Genomic DNA, 15467 nt, shown 5'->3' with positions numbered 1-15467 from the left:
ACAGTAAATCAGAGTTGTCTACTTAGATAATAATAGATATTACAAGTAAAGATGATACATTCAACATAGTGATTTGTATTGCTCTGAAATTTGCTCTGATGACACATTAAAATACCAAATAAATAATACACGCCAAATCCAGCTTTCTTCTCTACCAACCAGTATAGGTAAAGTGTCCTTTACTCATTATTTTCAAGTATTAATTTCGTATATTTTATGAATTGTTTTCATATTGTAAAGTGCATAATTTAGCAGGTCGGGGAAGAAAGGGTAGGACCATAAGGTTGGAATCGAATCCACTAATTTAATCAGAATCCTTTGGAATCCCTTGTCTAATCTTAGGTTTTCCTTTCAGCATTTGTAAGTAACTAAAGGCTTATTCACCTTTTGTTGTCTAAGGAGGCAGAAAAACTACAGTTTTAGTGGCAGCCTAATTAATGTTCTAAACCTGAAAATGAGATGAGCAGCTTACACGTAGCCGATGTATCTTCTCTGTTATGGCTACAAGAGAAATGTTACAGATCCCGACTGGTGGGGTTTTTCAGGTTAATTGTCCGATACTGAGTGTCCATCTTCTGGGTTTCTGTCTCAGGATGCCGACTATGTCAGCTGAGCGAGCAACCCGTTGGACAATTAACCTGTAAAACGTTTCTCTTTTGGTCATAACGGAGAAGATACATTTTTATGCCTCTGCGCCGGCGACAGCAGTGGCCGGAGGCATTATTTTTTTCGGGTTGTTTGTCCGTCCATATGACTGTCTGTCCGAACCATTCTCATGAGCGCGATATCTCAGGAACGCCTTGAAGGAATTTCTTCAAATTTGGCACAGACATCCACTTGGACTCAAGGATGAACTGATTTTGGACAGACACTGATGTAAACTGAAACTTTTCCTGGTTGGTGGAGGCAAACAACCGCAAGGCGGTAATTCTAGTTCATGTGTGCACTGGGGCGGGTTTCGACATTTTAATGGTAGGCAGCTCGCTTTGGATGAGTGGACATTGCGGGCGTCAGTTGCAAAGAAAGCGGGGGTCCTGGCTACTTATCGGGCTCAGATTGAGTCTCTGGCCAGCTATGTGTACAAGGCAGCCAGCGAGGGCTGAGTCTCACCCTAGCGCTAATTCTTGTGTCAAATTTTGCGGTCTGATAAACAGTAAATTCAGCAAATTCAGTGCCCCACATTGCTATTTCCAAAGCTATTGTAGCGGTTTTATTTTGCGGGACCCGTGTGATTGAGGTCTCCATGGGAAAGAGGCTGGATTTAACTTCATCCAAATCTTGAACACACACACACACACACACATTGCATTGCTCCTGCTCTCTGCTGCCTCCCCTCCCTCCTCCCTCCTCTGACCTCCCCTCCTGTCCTCCTCCAGGCAGATAGCGTGACAGATCTGTCACGTCGGCACCTGGTCGAACACAAGTGTTAATGTCCCCACCTCAGCCGAGAATCACTGGACCACTGACACCATGCAGAAGTGTGTCTATGTGAATATATGAGTGTGTGTGTGCCCGAGATGTTAAACTAATTTCATCTATCCTCCCCAAATCAGAACTAATAGAAAAGCTACGTTTTCAAAGTGATTGACAGGGTGGAGGAGATTTAGCCAGCACTGTGTATAATTGTGCACATTTCTGTCTGTGTTTTGCCGTGCGTGTTTCCGTATGTGTGGTACGGATGCACCAGGCAGGGGGCCCGTCCCCTGTCACTCAGAAACAACAAGCCAATCATTCCTGGGTTCTAAAATAAGCTCTCCTCCCCCCTTCCGTCCTCTCTCCCCCCTCACATGTGCTCCTCTCGTCAGCACCTCTCACCTTCAGAGTGACAGGAGACAACTGAGGGGGGGACAGGGGAGCGGAGGAGGAAACGGGTGACAGCAGGAGAGAGTCAGCAACTTTTTGGGATGAACACTTGGGAAAAGGTGAAAAATCAGGTTGAATCAATCAGTTCAGAGCTACAAAATGAAATCAACTGATCGACAGAATCATACCTGGAGGGGAGATTTAACAGCTCTACAATGTATCACTGCACATCAAGATGTATATCGTACAGTTGTGACCTATCAGACAATTTCTATTTCAGATTCCCCACTTCAAAAATCACCTGCATCTCAGAAACACAAAGTATATAGGGACACACTTGGATGGTCCCATATAAAGGAATCATTAGAGTAGAATCTAGTCTACTGTAACCAGTTGGCTCCAAGATCGCTTATCTTATTTCATTGTTTTGAGCTCAGTTGTATTGAGATGATGGGATTTGTAGGCTCACACCAACCCTGTGTCCAACAAAATTACGTTCCCATACAACTAAACTACATTCTCAATTACATTATAAGGGAAAGGTATTTTCATCTGAAATCCGGTCACAGTTTTAAACCGTAAAAACACAACAACCCTACTTAGTTAGGTTCAGGCACAAAAACTACTGGGTTAGGTTTAGTAAACATCATGGTTTGGCTTAAAATGACTGTTTCACACGGGACACGAACAGCGGTCTCTCTGGAGGAAAGTCTGGTGTTTGTTTGACCCACCCACAAGTAGTGGGTTATACTCGTTATTATACCAATAACTAGGGGCGTAAGAAAATATAAAAAATATTGAATATTGCAATATTATGTTTTGTGATACTGTATCGATTCTCAAAAACACTAAAGATTTTTAATTAATAAACATATTAAGATGAACTCAGTCAATACTTTATTTAATTTGCAAAGACATGCGCCCACTCAGTGTATGTGCCCTCTCAAAGTGGTGCTATGATGTTGATGTTACAGGGACTGTGGTAAATGCAAAAGAGATCTCACTGTTCTGTTTGCATAAAAAAATAAACTTTTTTCCCTTAGATTTTATGTATATGGTGATTTGTTCTTTATTCTATCACAGTTTTCCTGAAATTAGATTAAAAAAATCGCAAAAAGTCATTAACGGTCGCTCCATATACAACGTCACCTTCTCTGCGCGCCACTTGTACTGCGTCACTCGCTGTAGCCGTCCGCGGACTTACAAACGTATTTGTGTTACGTTAAAGATAAACATAATCTGCAACAAAATATGTTTCCTTCCAAAGGTTATTGAGAATGCAGTTTAGTTTTATGGGAACATAATTTTTAGGGCTAGCTCACACACATAATTCTAGGTAGAGTCCCCTAACCACAGTGCAGTGTCAGTTCAAAATGGCTCCATAGAGAGCTCAGTTTGTGCAGACAATGAGTGTTTTCAGGAGTTCATTCTTAGATCTATCCGCAATTCCAGTTGTAGTTTTTCATAATCTTTCTATTGCATTGTCATAATATCAAGATAACACACTATGGTTTTGGGTAGTTGATAAAGTTTATGTTCTGTTTTCAATCAAATTTCTTTTGGTATCCTTTCTAACAAAGGCTCTTTAGTGCAAACTATTACAAGAGATGAAGTGTAGCGCTTGTCTTGTTTTCTTTTTCAAAGTTTATTTTGGGTTTGAGGTGCAGAGGAAATATCTCTGTGTTTTGTCTTGGGTTCTTTGGGAGTCTTTAGTTGCTTGTTCAGGTGTTAAAATAAGTTAAAATCACAGCAAACAGCTTTCTATAGTATGTAGTATGACTATGTAGTATAGTAGTATGACTTTGGAGGAGGGGGTGGGGGGGGGTGGGTGGCTGTCAATTCATGGAGGTCACACACTCGCTGTCAGCTCAGCCACCTGTTGCCACACACAAATGTGCACGCTCACACATGTCCGCACCATCACACCCACATCCACATTCACCGCACACCCTGCCTCTTGTGACCAGTCAGTTCAGCAGGGTTGTAGGTATTAGTGTGTGTGTGTGTGTGTGTGTGTGTGTGTGTGTGCGTGTGCGTGTGTGCGGTGCTGAGAGTTGTTCTTTCTCCTTGTCTCCTGTGGTATTTTTCATTTCTCTGGAATCCAAGGCCTGTACAACCCCAGTCTTTGGTTGCTTTATCACACGTTCACAATCCCACTAGCACATACATGAGGGAGAACACATACGCATACAGTCCTCGGTTCTTTGTTTTCACAAGGAATATTATATTGTATTTGCTTTGCTTTTAAAAAAAGTGGAAAGAAAACGCTCACACACACACGTATGTTCACAATTGCCTTAATAAACAATATGAAATCAGTTAAATTAGTAAGATATTGATTACATATTAACATTGTGACATGAATAGATATATTTTATTTGGCTCAAAAAGGTCAAAGAACGTGTTAATGTCCTCGGCCAAAGGGCGTGCTGATATAGCGCGTGTTTGCAAAGAAAAGCTTTTTCGGTCAAGTTCAGGGTTGGCTGTTGACCCGAGTCAAAAGAACAGAAGCAGGTGCATTGGGATTTTTAAGTGCGAAGGGTCACACGGCCCTTTATGTACACATCTCTCCTCCCGCCCGCCTTCCCCCTCGCTATATACAGAGTCATCACGTGCAGTTACGTCTGTGTCGCACAAAGGAACTTCAGCCGGACGTCCGAACAGGTGCACCAAGAAAATGTTTGTCAAACCAGACGTAGAATATGTAGATTAGTCCGTCGTTCTCCCACAGCTTTAACCTCGTCAGTCCATAACTGTCACTGGGATATCTCTCATGGTCTCTTGTGGCCATGATGGCATCATGTTAATATGTGACAGGCTCCTGGTGTTGCGTGTAAAAGTTTTTTTGTCTGAGTGGTGAAAAGGCCCTGTCTGTGGTGCATATTACTAGATCGACTACACTTTTGTTATTCCAAAGACTTGATTGAGAACACCACCAGGCATGTAATGACAATGAATTTAATCGACAAAAGGAATTTAGTCAATGAATCCCGTAAAAAGAAGTTCAAAAGTTGTGTTCGGTAACTCCATCCAAAGAAGGTCAGGGAGGCAATGCTTTGTGAGTCTAATAGTTACTGCTTCAGGGCCTCCTGCCAGGCGTTGAAGTGCTTGCTTTGGGTGCCTGGGCCAGCCCAGTTTCTTCCCAATCCATTCAGTTCCAGTTCAGCCACTGGGTTACATCGTTTGGACTCCTCATCCAAAGCTGCAGGAAGTGACCACTGCAGCTGCACATGCATGTCCTAGAGCACATACTTGAAAGATAAGAACTTGATAAAATATATTCCCTTCAGTTTCAAGGAGTTTTGACAAGCTCTTCATGCTCACAGAGGCAAAGGCTTCATCTGTCACTCCTCTCTCAATTCAGCCTGATGCTTGTTCAGCACACGGTGGATTAATTCGTAGAACGTTCTGCACCAAAAGCAACTTACACCCATTCCAGGGTGTCATTTTGTGTTTCGTGACAACCCTAGATGTCCGGAGTCAAATTCAGCCCATGTGGGCAGTGACCTGTGAGCCGCCAACTCCCGGCTGGCTACCTGCCAGCCCTAAAGTCCGGGAGTCAAACAAGAAGCCCTGCTGTCCTCCACTGAGCATGCCCAGACTGTCCGTTAGAGTCCCACTGGGAGACGAGCCAAGGAAGGCACTCTGGTGATTGGCAGTGGCAGCGGCGGCCATTTTATCAGGGCTGGCTGCGAGGCGTGGCGAGGGAGGGAATGTGTAACCGTACAGGCTGTAGGGTGGCGTGTGGAGGCGAAGCCCAGCGTAACCCTGCGGGTTCGGATTGGATAGATAGCCGAGTTGAGAAGCAGGGAGAGGCAGAGAGCAGAATCCTTCGCCGTCATATGCCGACGGACCTCTGGGAGGGGGGAAGGGATCCGGGGGGTTGCTATAACGATGGAGAGGGTGCGTGGGTCGGCCGCAAGTGTAGTCAGGCGGGCTTAGAGGGCAAACCTGGAAAGGTGAGGAGCACGGGGACGTGGAGAGCAGGTGACCTGATGGTCCGATCCCACCATGAATCCCTGGGATCCCTGGAGAAACAGAGCCAGAGAAACAGAAAAGTTAAACCTAAATCCATTTAAATGATAGCATTGTATGTTGGTTTAAATTCAGCTAGGGATGAACCGATCCAATAGGCCGGATCGGTACTGTCCCTATTGGGCGAAACGAGTATCGGCCCTGACATGACTGATCCAGATTGAAAAATGTTTATTGGTCAATGTCATAATGAAATTCAATGTCTCAGTTACATTTGTTCAGTCATAGTGGGCCGCCTACTGAGCTCTTAAGGCCTTTGCACACCAAGTCCGGATTTTTCGTCCGAAATTTGTCACAAAATAAATACGACCTCACGTTGTGCCAATCATGTTAACACACCAACTCCGAAACTTTCGTCAGTCATTAAAGTTTTCAGAACAGGTTAAGGTTTCTGCAAGGTTTCTGTGCGTGATGTTTTTTATCGGATGACAGATTAAAAAAACATATATGAAAAAAACAGACTTAGTATGCAAAGATCTTTAGGGCCACAGGAATCCCTGGTTTAATGTTACCTCACGCAAAATGATTCCAATGAGTTCTACACGGTGAGGTACACAGGTTGCAAAAGTTTGCAATGTTGGATTGGGACATCTCAGAAAATTACCAATGATTATGTTTACCAGAGAAGGACCTGTTGTGGCCATGGCGAATAATGTCAATGTGTTTCTGTCAGAAGCATAAAAGGAACGTTTAAGCAAAACCTCTTTGGTAGAAGGTCAGAGTGGGAGGTTGGACGTTCAAAGACCGTGCCATTTAATCCGGATGACTTGACCTATTCTCAGCATCCACAAAATCTCCCGTTAGTTTACTCTACCTTGCTTGGTCATGCCAGGGATGTCTTCAAATGTGAGTGTTCGCAGAGATGGACGCCAGAATGCGTAAGACTCGACCAAAGCCTCCAGACCCATCCTGTAAAATACACAAAAATGCACACATTAACACACATACAGTACATCAGCATTACTGATTGATCACTCAGAGCAGAACTTCCTTGTCTTGCACTTTCTTTTAGCCACTACACCTCTGTTTAGAACCATCAAAAAAAATCTGTGCTTTGCTGATCATTGTCGGAGAGGGGGAATCGGGCCCCAAATCGGCTTGCTTCTCGTGTGGTGTGTACCCCGCACTGATGCAGCTGCAGCCGCTCTCTCCCAGCATGCCTCACATTACGCCAACCACCTGGCGGCCATCTTAGTCGCCCATGGGGCCTCTCTCTTGCCATCTCCATGGAGACCGCAGGTAATGAGGGGCATAAACACCACGTTGCGATTGGCTGCTGCCAGCCGGGTGCTCGGAGGTAATTGCTTTCACACGGCTTTTACGGGCGAATCAGGACGAAGGAGCAGGAAGCCGCAGCAAGGATTTATGAGGTGGGACTCCCCTTCCTACCCCCCCCCCCCCAATCTGCGTCTCCCTCCTCCTCTAGGTGGGGCAGAGGGGTTGCTGTGGCGGGGTAATGCGAGTGCTCTGTTACCCCTCGTTAGCGTGAGGATAAAAGTCCTCCCCCCCGCGGGGTTGTAGCCACGGTGATAATTTAGACAAGCTGCCCGGAGCGGTTCTGTGTGCTCCAAAGCAGCCTATCAGAGCAGAAGTTTATTTAGCAAACTGCTTAACTCTTCCTGTAATATTTAAGGGGAGTTTTTTTTTCAGCCTTCCTGAGTTTAACTTTTATAGGGTCAGCTGTCAGGGTTATCCAGTTTGCTGTTCTCTACCTTCCTCCCTCTCAAATTTTCTGTCTCACACGTTCCTCTTTCTCCTGCTCTCCCCCTCTCTCTCCCCTCCTCTCTAATGATTTCTGTGAGGCCTCAGGGGAGTGGCTGTTTGGAGACTGTTGGAGTTTTACTGCCGTGTTGTTTTAATGCTGTGTTTATATATGTTTAGAAATGTGTTTATACAGATTTTCTTCAGGACACTCTTGACTTTTATTATTTTGCTGTTGATGTTTATGTTCTCGAGGCCGACTGGAATCTGACGCTCCATTTAGGTTTGCAGCCGAGGTTAGATTTTTCCCTCTCCAAGCATGCGCCTGTAACTGTGCAGTTGGGGGGGATTAATGTGCCTTTAAAGTTAGCACATTTAAATGAAAATGCATCACCGTTTTAATATGGTGAAATCATAATAATATGTGCCACGTCTGTTCGGTTTAGTCAATTTCTTTTTGGCCATTTAGGACAGATTTAATGGGAGGCTGTTGCACATTTTCCATTAGAAGAAAATAAATAAATACAAAGCTTTGCTCCCCATAAAATCAGACTGAAATAACTGTGACAAAAACCACAAGCAAGCCAGAATATAATGCAGTCATGCATCCCACATTACCCCTAATGCACTAGATAATGTGAAAATCTCTGTGGTTGAATTCAACTCACCGGTTTCTGCCAGAGTCTCTGAAGCCTTTGGCAAATGGGTTTCTGTCAATTTTCAGCCTTGTAATCTGAAAAGTAAAATAAGACTCTAATTATATCCAGAAAAGTAGTTATTGCAAAGTCCATGATAACATACAGTGTGTAATGGAAGATTGTTTTCCAGCCACAATCATTTTCATCAGATCTATAAATAAATACATTAATGTGCATAGTTTGCTGCCAACTGTGCTGTTTGTATGCGTTGTGGGAATGCTTGTTTGTTTCTTTGCACATGTATGTGAGTGCGTGTGCGTGTTAGTTAATGTCTGTGGGGCTACCATGGGGCTGTGGGTGGTGTTTAATGCCCAGCTCTGTGACCCGCATCCAGAGCGATTTTTATAGGCATCGCCACCATGTTCTGACTTAAGCCATCATGCTCTATGGGCCAGTCAACCCCAGCTAACATCAAAGCTCACGTTGACTGGTCCAGTGCAAAACATGTAGAAAAAACAGTAGCTTTTCCTCATTGAAATTTGGTAGGCAAAATTCAGAAAACATGAGATGCTCAAGCAATGTAGAAAAGTACTTTAAAAAAATCAACTTAAGTGAGTAGCTTTGTCATTTTTTAACAATCAATCTAATAAGTGTTTCATTGGTAGATCTGGCCAAAACACTTCCAAGGAAACCTGCAGGACCTTTCTCTTTCTCCCTATTTTGCAAAACACACACCCACGCATACATGTGCACCCACACTTGCAGAAAAATCTGCCTTTAAAATGCAGACCAGGTGCAAAACATAAAAATTGTTATGATACAGAAGTTATAACAGAAAATTGTTTCTTATTTAACTCTTTGGCATCTTATATTCTGTCTGAAACTCATAGCTGAAGATGATCTTCTCCAGTGTGACCTGCAGAGGTCATCGCTATAGTACAAAACTATAAAACAAATGATAATATCTATTGGCAACAGGGCAGTCAGTGTAGCACTTGCATACTGGAAACCTGGGTTCCTTGGCCCCGTTGGCTATTTCAGCGGGTTTTGTTTTAAGAGGAAATAATGTGGTTGTGTGGAGGGCAGCTGTGCTACCTGTTGGTTCTGATATGCTGTGACGGTGGTGAACACGGTCTCGGGGAAGGCGAGGGTGCGGGTGCCTTCCCCGGCAGGGACGGCTTTCACTGGGGATAACTCCTCTCCACACTCCTTACGGATCACATGGACCCGCGGCTGGTACTTGTGCATGGAGTGCAGAATGATCTGAACAGGGAGGGTGAAAAAAATAATTCTTTTAGGCTTAAATTACAGCAATTTCATGTTATTCACAGCTATAAAACATTATTGTTGGGTAATGAAGGTGCACACCTGGGCACAGAGATGCATATTATGCACCTGCATACACACAGAAACAGCCACAATATGTCATACCGGAAACCCTTTAACTTAAAGAGGGAATTATGGAGCTTGCAATAATGTCAGTATTGTGTTTTTTATTTTAAAAAGTGTAGTCATATATTTTTTGTAAATGCAGTAGAAAATTTCAGCTGCAGGCTTTTATTTAGGGATGCACCGATCACACTTTTTCAGTCCTGATATTGATACCTGGGCTTTGGGTATTGGCCTATACAGAGTACCGATCCCATACCAGTGTTCAATTAATAAGTTGTGTATGCCTCACTGTGTGGAAGTGACTGGGATCATTCTTTTATGTGTAAGGCAAAATCAGGCTTAAATACTGCTTTACTAACTTTGTAAAACAAAATGTAACATTAATACATAGATATTGATTAAGTATATGTATTAAAATAATAAATTGTGCACCACCAACTTGTTAAAAAATACCTATTTTAATTTTTTTGTAAAATTTGACTTTTTAATAACAATTACAGTTTTAAGGGATATGAGAAGAGAGTAGTAGAATATCACAAAAAATAAAAATGCTAAATTGTGTAATCCTATCATAAAATACAATTAAAGTATACCCATGACTATCACAGACATATAATAATAGAATCATAATAATATTTTACAGACTTACAGGCTTCGTGGTGGCACTTACATGTCCCTGGTCGTCCAGCTCGTTGTTGGTCAGTTTAAGCTTGTCGAAGCTGACCACCTGACGCATCCAGGTCTCTCCGGAGGCCGGTGAGTCCGGGTGGATGTACACTCTGGGCGGCACAGGCGAGTCTGCATTGCCCGCTACCATCCACTTGGAGCTGTGGTACACGTACCTTCACACACACACACAGGGAGGTAAATGAAAACAATGTCCCAAGTTTGCATTTTTCATGCACCCTATTTCACATGAAAAAACGAAAAAAAACAAAAAACAAAAAAGAGCAGTATTTGATATGGACACCTAGAAGATGTAGAATGAAGAACGAGAATGTAACATAATTCCATCTAAATTGTAAGATTTTAAATTTCATATTTGAGCTACTTATATTCTAAAAGAAAAAAAAAAATTATAAAAAAAAACACCACGGATCAAACATATTTTCTCGGGTAGCTACATTTTGGCATTTATGGAGATGTTAAACAAAAAGCGTGCCAAGTCAAATATCCTAAGGCCTAAAGCTACTTTGTACTATTTTAGGTATATAGGCAATTAAATGTGTTCTAAGCTTAAAAGAGCTTACGTAAAAGCATATCATAATATGCTATAATGGCCTTCAGCTATAGAAACTCAACTAATTAGTTCGTCATCTGGTTGAAGGTGTGTTCATCACCTGCTGTTACGCGTTTGGTTGGAATAAAAAGCTGCACACGCTCCTTCCTCCATGGCGCGTTATTGTCGCCTGCAGCTCTTTACTGCGTATGTGAGCTCCACTTTTAGGTATAACCAACTGCACTATGGCCTATAGCCGAATAACGATGTCCTCTATAGGATGTCACTCATCACTCCTAAAAAAATGAGTTCACATATAAACAAACGGCTCTTGCAAGTTTTTGAAATGATAGACTTGCAGTGTGTATATAGCATGCAAAGACTTGGCCACGCTGTTTTTTTCTGCATCATAACGACATTTGCTGGTTTGACCTTCCAGGGTGGAGAGGTTATAGGCATCCAAAAGGCCTTTTTTTCCAAAAGGGACGGCAAAACCGCCGTGACAGCAAAGCGGTGCCAAGCGCCATTTGTGGAGACAGAGCTGGGGTTGCACAATTGAAAAATCCTGCATGGGCTGGACCAGGAACAACAGTATGTGGAGTCTAAATTAAGACTTCATGCTATAACGAAAATGACTGTAATATTCCGCTTCTATAGGACATGCGTGTGACCTTACAGTCTCTGTATCACTTTGATATTCCTAGTGTAAGGCAAGCTTCTCGCTGCCTTAACTATAAACTTACTTGTTACTCAAATTAAACTACTGTAGGGCTGCTGTGGGTAAAGCAAGAGCTTCGTCTGTGCAACAGGATCCACTTTAATGACTCAACTCCAGTGTAGGACAATTGAACACCGAATAACCAAAAAGTGGCACATCACTTACTTCATATCACTCCGCCAATCTTAATCATTACTCTCTTTACAAGCACGTAAGGTGCGCCAAATTATATAGTTCCAGATCTAATTTAAGGAGCAGAATACCATATACTGTATAAAATAAGTCTTTACAAAAATAAATCTAATCTTACACTATCACGATTTTTGATTTTATTTTGACTTTTGCCCAAATGTCATTTTAAAATGTTTAGGCCTAAAGGATGAAATAGCCTCTTCTACCACTGGTATGCATTGTGGAGTGTGTGTATGTGTGCGTGTGCGCAAACGTTGTGCGTTTTACCTATATCGCTTGTTGTCCACGGGGATTATATCCATGGCGATGTAATACTGCTGATGTGGGTCCAAGCCTGTAATCTTCACACGCATAGCGGGGAACATCCGCCTGACAGGAAAACCAAATAAATCATCTGCATTGGAGATTTCACATCAGCGACAGGATACATGGATTTACAACACATAGTCATTATTACTTAACAACAACAATAATAATAATAATAATAATAATAATAATAATAATAATAATAATAATAATAATAATAATAGCTTAATAGAAAGAATAACACAACAGAAAAATGTTTTAGATCTTTAAGAGGTTATCCTATAATTCTGCAAAATCTGGTTCAAAGCCTCGTTTTAATAGCTAATTTGTCTAATTTTTAAATACTTTATATGAATTATTTGTATTCATGTTATATTAGCCTACTTTATTATCAATTCTGCAAAGTCAGCTGATTATGTCTATAATAATGTGGTTCAAAGCCTCGTTTTAATAGCTAATTTGTTTAATTTTTTTAATATTTTATATGAATTATTTGTATGCATGTTATAGATATATCGTCCTTTCCCCGATAGGTTATTGTAGCCTTTAATTTATTATTTTGTTTTTCATTTATTTCCTCCCGAACATACCGTCCAGCCTTGGTGATGATCATTTCCGTGCCAATCTCGTGGAACCGTTTCCACAGGTCTGATCCTTGCAGGTCCACGCGGGTCTCCTCTCCGCTGCCGGTTACCGGCGCCGTGCACGGAGCTGCAGGTTGCGGGCTCTCCAGCAGCGCGTCCTCGCTCTCTGCTGCAGGAAAAAAAGAGGCGAGAGATTAACACGTTTTATTAGTAACAAGCCAAAGCATTATTCTCTTGCAAGGATATTTAGTCCTGTGACTCATAGATTCTAAATTCTAAATTTTATAAGCACATAAACATTACAGCAGGACGAACTGTGATTACATGATCATCAAGTTGGCATAATGCACGTTTGACATATATGACTAAATTATTATATTATTATGTCACATATATACATCATTTAAATTGTCCCATTACATTGACTGTAGCACTGATGAAAAAAAACTTTCAGCAGCCCACGAAAAAGTCCCAAATTTTACTACATACTACAAGTTATTTATTGCAAGGAGATACAAAAATGCTTTTAAGCCTTATGAATACAATGAAAAGCTCTGCATTTGTAAGAATATTGTAGTTTTATATGTGTCTTTAAATTAAGGTCACCCTACACTCATTACTGAATATATTGTGACAAAGTAAAAAAAAGGCAAGTTTATACACTCACTTTACTGAACTCCAATTTAAGTCCCATAATGATTTTCATGATGGAGCACTTCCATCTGTTTTAATATTGAGGATATGTGTAGAGGACACCCTAACAGTGGTGTTTATGTGTCTCACCGCTGTTGTTATTTGCGCTATTCAACACAGGCCTCGCCAGGTGGATATTTATGGACACTAGACGTGGGCCTAACGAGCCAAACTAACACAAAGACAAATCCTCAGCCAAGTTTAACGTTTTTAAAACGCGCAGCAGATTGAAATGGTAATTTGTCAGGGCCGGTCGGGTTTATGTTTTCTGCAGACCTCTCAGCGTCCTTTACCGTGGCAGTCCTCCTGCCTTTACGCGCTGCTAATTGGCGTGTTTATGATTGCAACACAACTCATAAAGCGTCTCACATTAGTCACACTCACACCGCTCATATTTACTAGACCGGAGCTGCGATATGATTTCACATTTCCACTGCGAGGGTCTGACCAAAGCCTGGCATTATTTAGCTTTATAATGTGGATTTATAACAGAATTTTCCTCAGCAATAAGCTGAAGACAGCATGCATGATCCTGATGGGAAAAAAATCTTCTTATTCAAAATAAATGTCATTATATTAAAATAAGCAAATAAGCAAATAAGTAATTCCCTTAGGGTATCAAATGCGCATGGCCTATGAAATTATATGGCAATAAAAAAAATGAAAACAATTCCAACTTATAATGAGAAACTGTATGGTTTAATGGAACATGGGGCATTATTTTACATTTATGGAGAGTGATTGTATCTTGGAAAACAAGATAGCCCCCAAAACAACAGGACAATCTGCATAATGTTCGTGCCTTTACCCCTGATTTTTCTGTGTGAGATGAAAGAATATCTGCTCTCATATTTCTGTGGTAACCTCTGTGTTTTCAGTCATGTTTCACTGTCTTGTGCTCTAAAGGTTTGAAAACCATATACCACAAACATATAACATCAGTTGGTTGGTGTTTTTATATTTAAAGGCAGAGCTGTTCTGGGAGGAAAAAGATCATTTGAATATACATTTCACAATATAAACTTCCTACTACTGTGGCCCTACTGATAAAAACTACTTTAAAAATAATCAAATGACAATATATCGGCCAATTGTAATTTTTAAATCCTATACCACAATCTTGATTTTTTTCAAGACTTTTGACAAAGATACACCTTTTACAATCATATTTGCTTAAAGTTACCGTATTGGTATTGAATATGATAGGCTACTTTTGGTAATGTTGCCATTTCAACAAGCCTTATTTACGCACTCATTGTTCTTTATTATTTGTTTATTGAAGTCATTATTATTATTATTATGAGAGGCTCTATTTGTTTGTTATATTTACTCACGGGATCCGTCACTGGCACATTCCGCCTCGCTGGTGCACGCTCTGTCGGCTCGCGGCCCCGGGCTCCCGGTGAGATCAGAGACGTCGGTTCCGTCCTCGTAGCCTGGAGACACAGCAGCAGCATCGTCTCCGGTCGTCCTGCGTCTCTTCTCCGCTCCGATCAGTGCCTCCACCGAGAACGCGTGCGCCTTCACGCTTAGTGCGCACGGGGACCGCCGCTTCTCTGCCATGTTTCTCGGTCTCTCGGTGTCTCGGGACAAGAGGAGGAAGGAGACGGTCACGAGCTTGCAGGGAGCAAGAAAAGTTCACAACACAGAGCAGTTGCAAAAACAGAGAATCCACGATGACAAGTCCAGGTGCTTTACGCGCGACGGTCTGTCCGTCCTCGAGCCGGACAGCTTACTATAATAACGTCTCCGTTATCCGTGAGAGCCGTGCGGACTTTTGGAGAGTGTCAACAACCGGAGCTTAGAGGAGAGCCGGAGAAAAGGGGACCTGTCAATCACAGCACAGAGGAACCAATCAGGAGTAATCACAGCCCCCCGGAACTTTTCTCCTTGGTCCCGCCCGCTCAGGGGGTTCGGTTCGCTCGTGCCGCCTTATGTGGTAAAAGTCGAGCTGGTGAATGAATCATGTCTGCAGGCGGAGGAGCTCGAGGAGCGTCTCTCTCTCTCTCTGGGGGCATTGCGCGCATTTTCACACACCGGCCCGACATGCTTTACATATCTGGACATTAGTACCTCCTGCACGGTGGCCCACTTTGTGGAGCCCATCCTGGGAATAAGCATTTCTTATACAGCATGTAGTGTTTCACCTATAGGAACAGTTTGTGAAATGTGATAATCATTACACC

The 15467-nt window shown here is 42.2% G+C and overlaps 1 protein-coding gene across 3 annotated transcripts; it reads right to left on the bottom strand.

Annotated features, from left to right (window-relative positions):
* Positions 1 to 4084: 4084 nt before the first annotated feature.
* tbx18 (T-box transcription factor 18) lies at positions 4085 to 15139 on the bottom strand. 3 transcript variants are annotated; one of them, XM_074615947.1, is made up of 8 exons: positions 14616 to 15139; positions 12595 to 12754; positions 11966 to 12067; positions 10219 to 10411; positions 9273 to 9440; positions 8208 to 8272; positions 6653 to 6747; positions 4085 to 5831 (listed from the first exon to the last, which is right to left on the bottom strand). In XM_074615947.1, exons 1-8 carry the CDS (start codon positions 14842 to 14844, stop codon positions 5290 to 5292), a joined length of 1554 nt encoding a protein of 517 aa, XP_074472048.1. In that variant the 5' UTR covers positions 14845 to 15139; the 3' UTR covers positions 4085 to 5289. The 3 variants fall into 3 exon arrangements, with proteins under 3 accessions (XP_074472048.1, XP_074472047.1, XP_074472049.1); XM_074615946.1 differs by having other exon boundaries at positions 12595 to 12757; positions 14616 to 15130; XM_074615948.1 differs by having other exon boundaries at positions 10240 to 10411; positions 12595 to 12757; positions 14616 to 15127.
* Positions 15140 to 15467: the final 328 nt, after the last annotated feature.

This window comes from Sebastes fasciatus, chromosome 18 (assembly GCF_043250625.1).
Source record: "Sebastes fasciatus isolate fSebFas1 chromosome 18, fSebFas1.pri, whole genome shotgun sequence".
Classification (NCBI taxonomy): Eukaryota; Metazoa; Chordata; class Actinopteri; order Perciformes; family Sebastidae; genus Sebastes; species Sebastes fasciatus.
Note: the sequence above shows the minus strand (reverse complement) of the source record. Positions and strands in the feature narration are given on the sequence as shown.

Excerpts from the sequence above, each read along its gene's own strand:
- tbx18 (XM_074615946.1), bottom strand. The coding sequence starts at position 14,844 with ATGGCAGAGAAGCGGCGGTCCCCGTGCGCACTAAGCGTGAAGGCGCAC. Across the intron at positions 10,412-11,965 it reads GTGGACAACAAGCGATATAG|GTACGTGTACCACAGCTCCA; the intron begins GTAAAACGCACA and ends GTGTGTGTGAAG. Across the intron at positions 9,441-10,218 it reads TAAGTGCCACCACGAAGCCT|ATCATTCTGCACTCCATGCA; the intron begins GTAAGTCTGTAA and ends CTCCCTGTTCAG.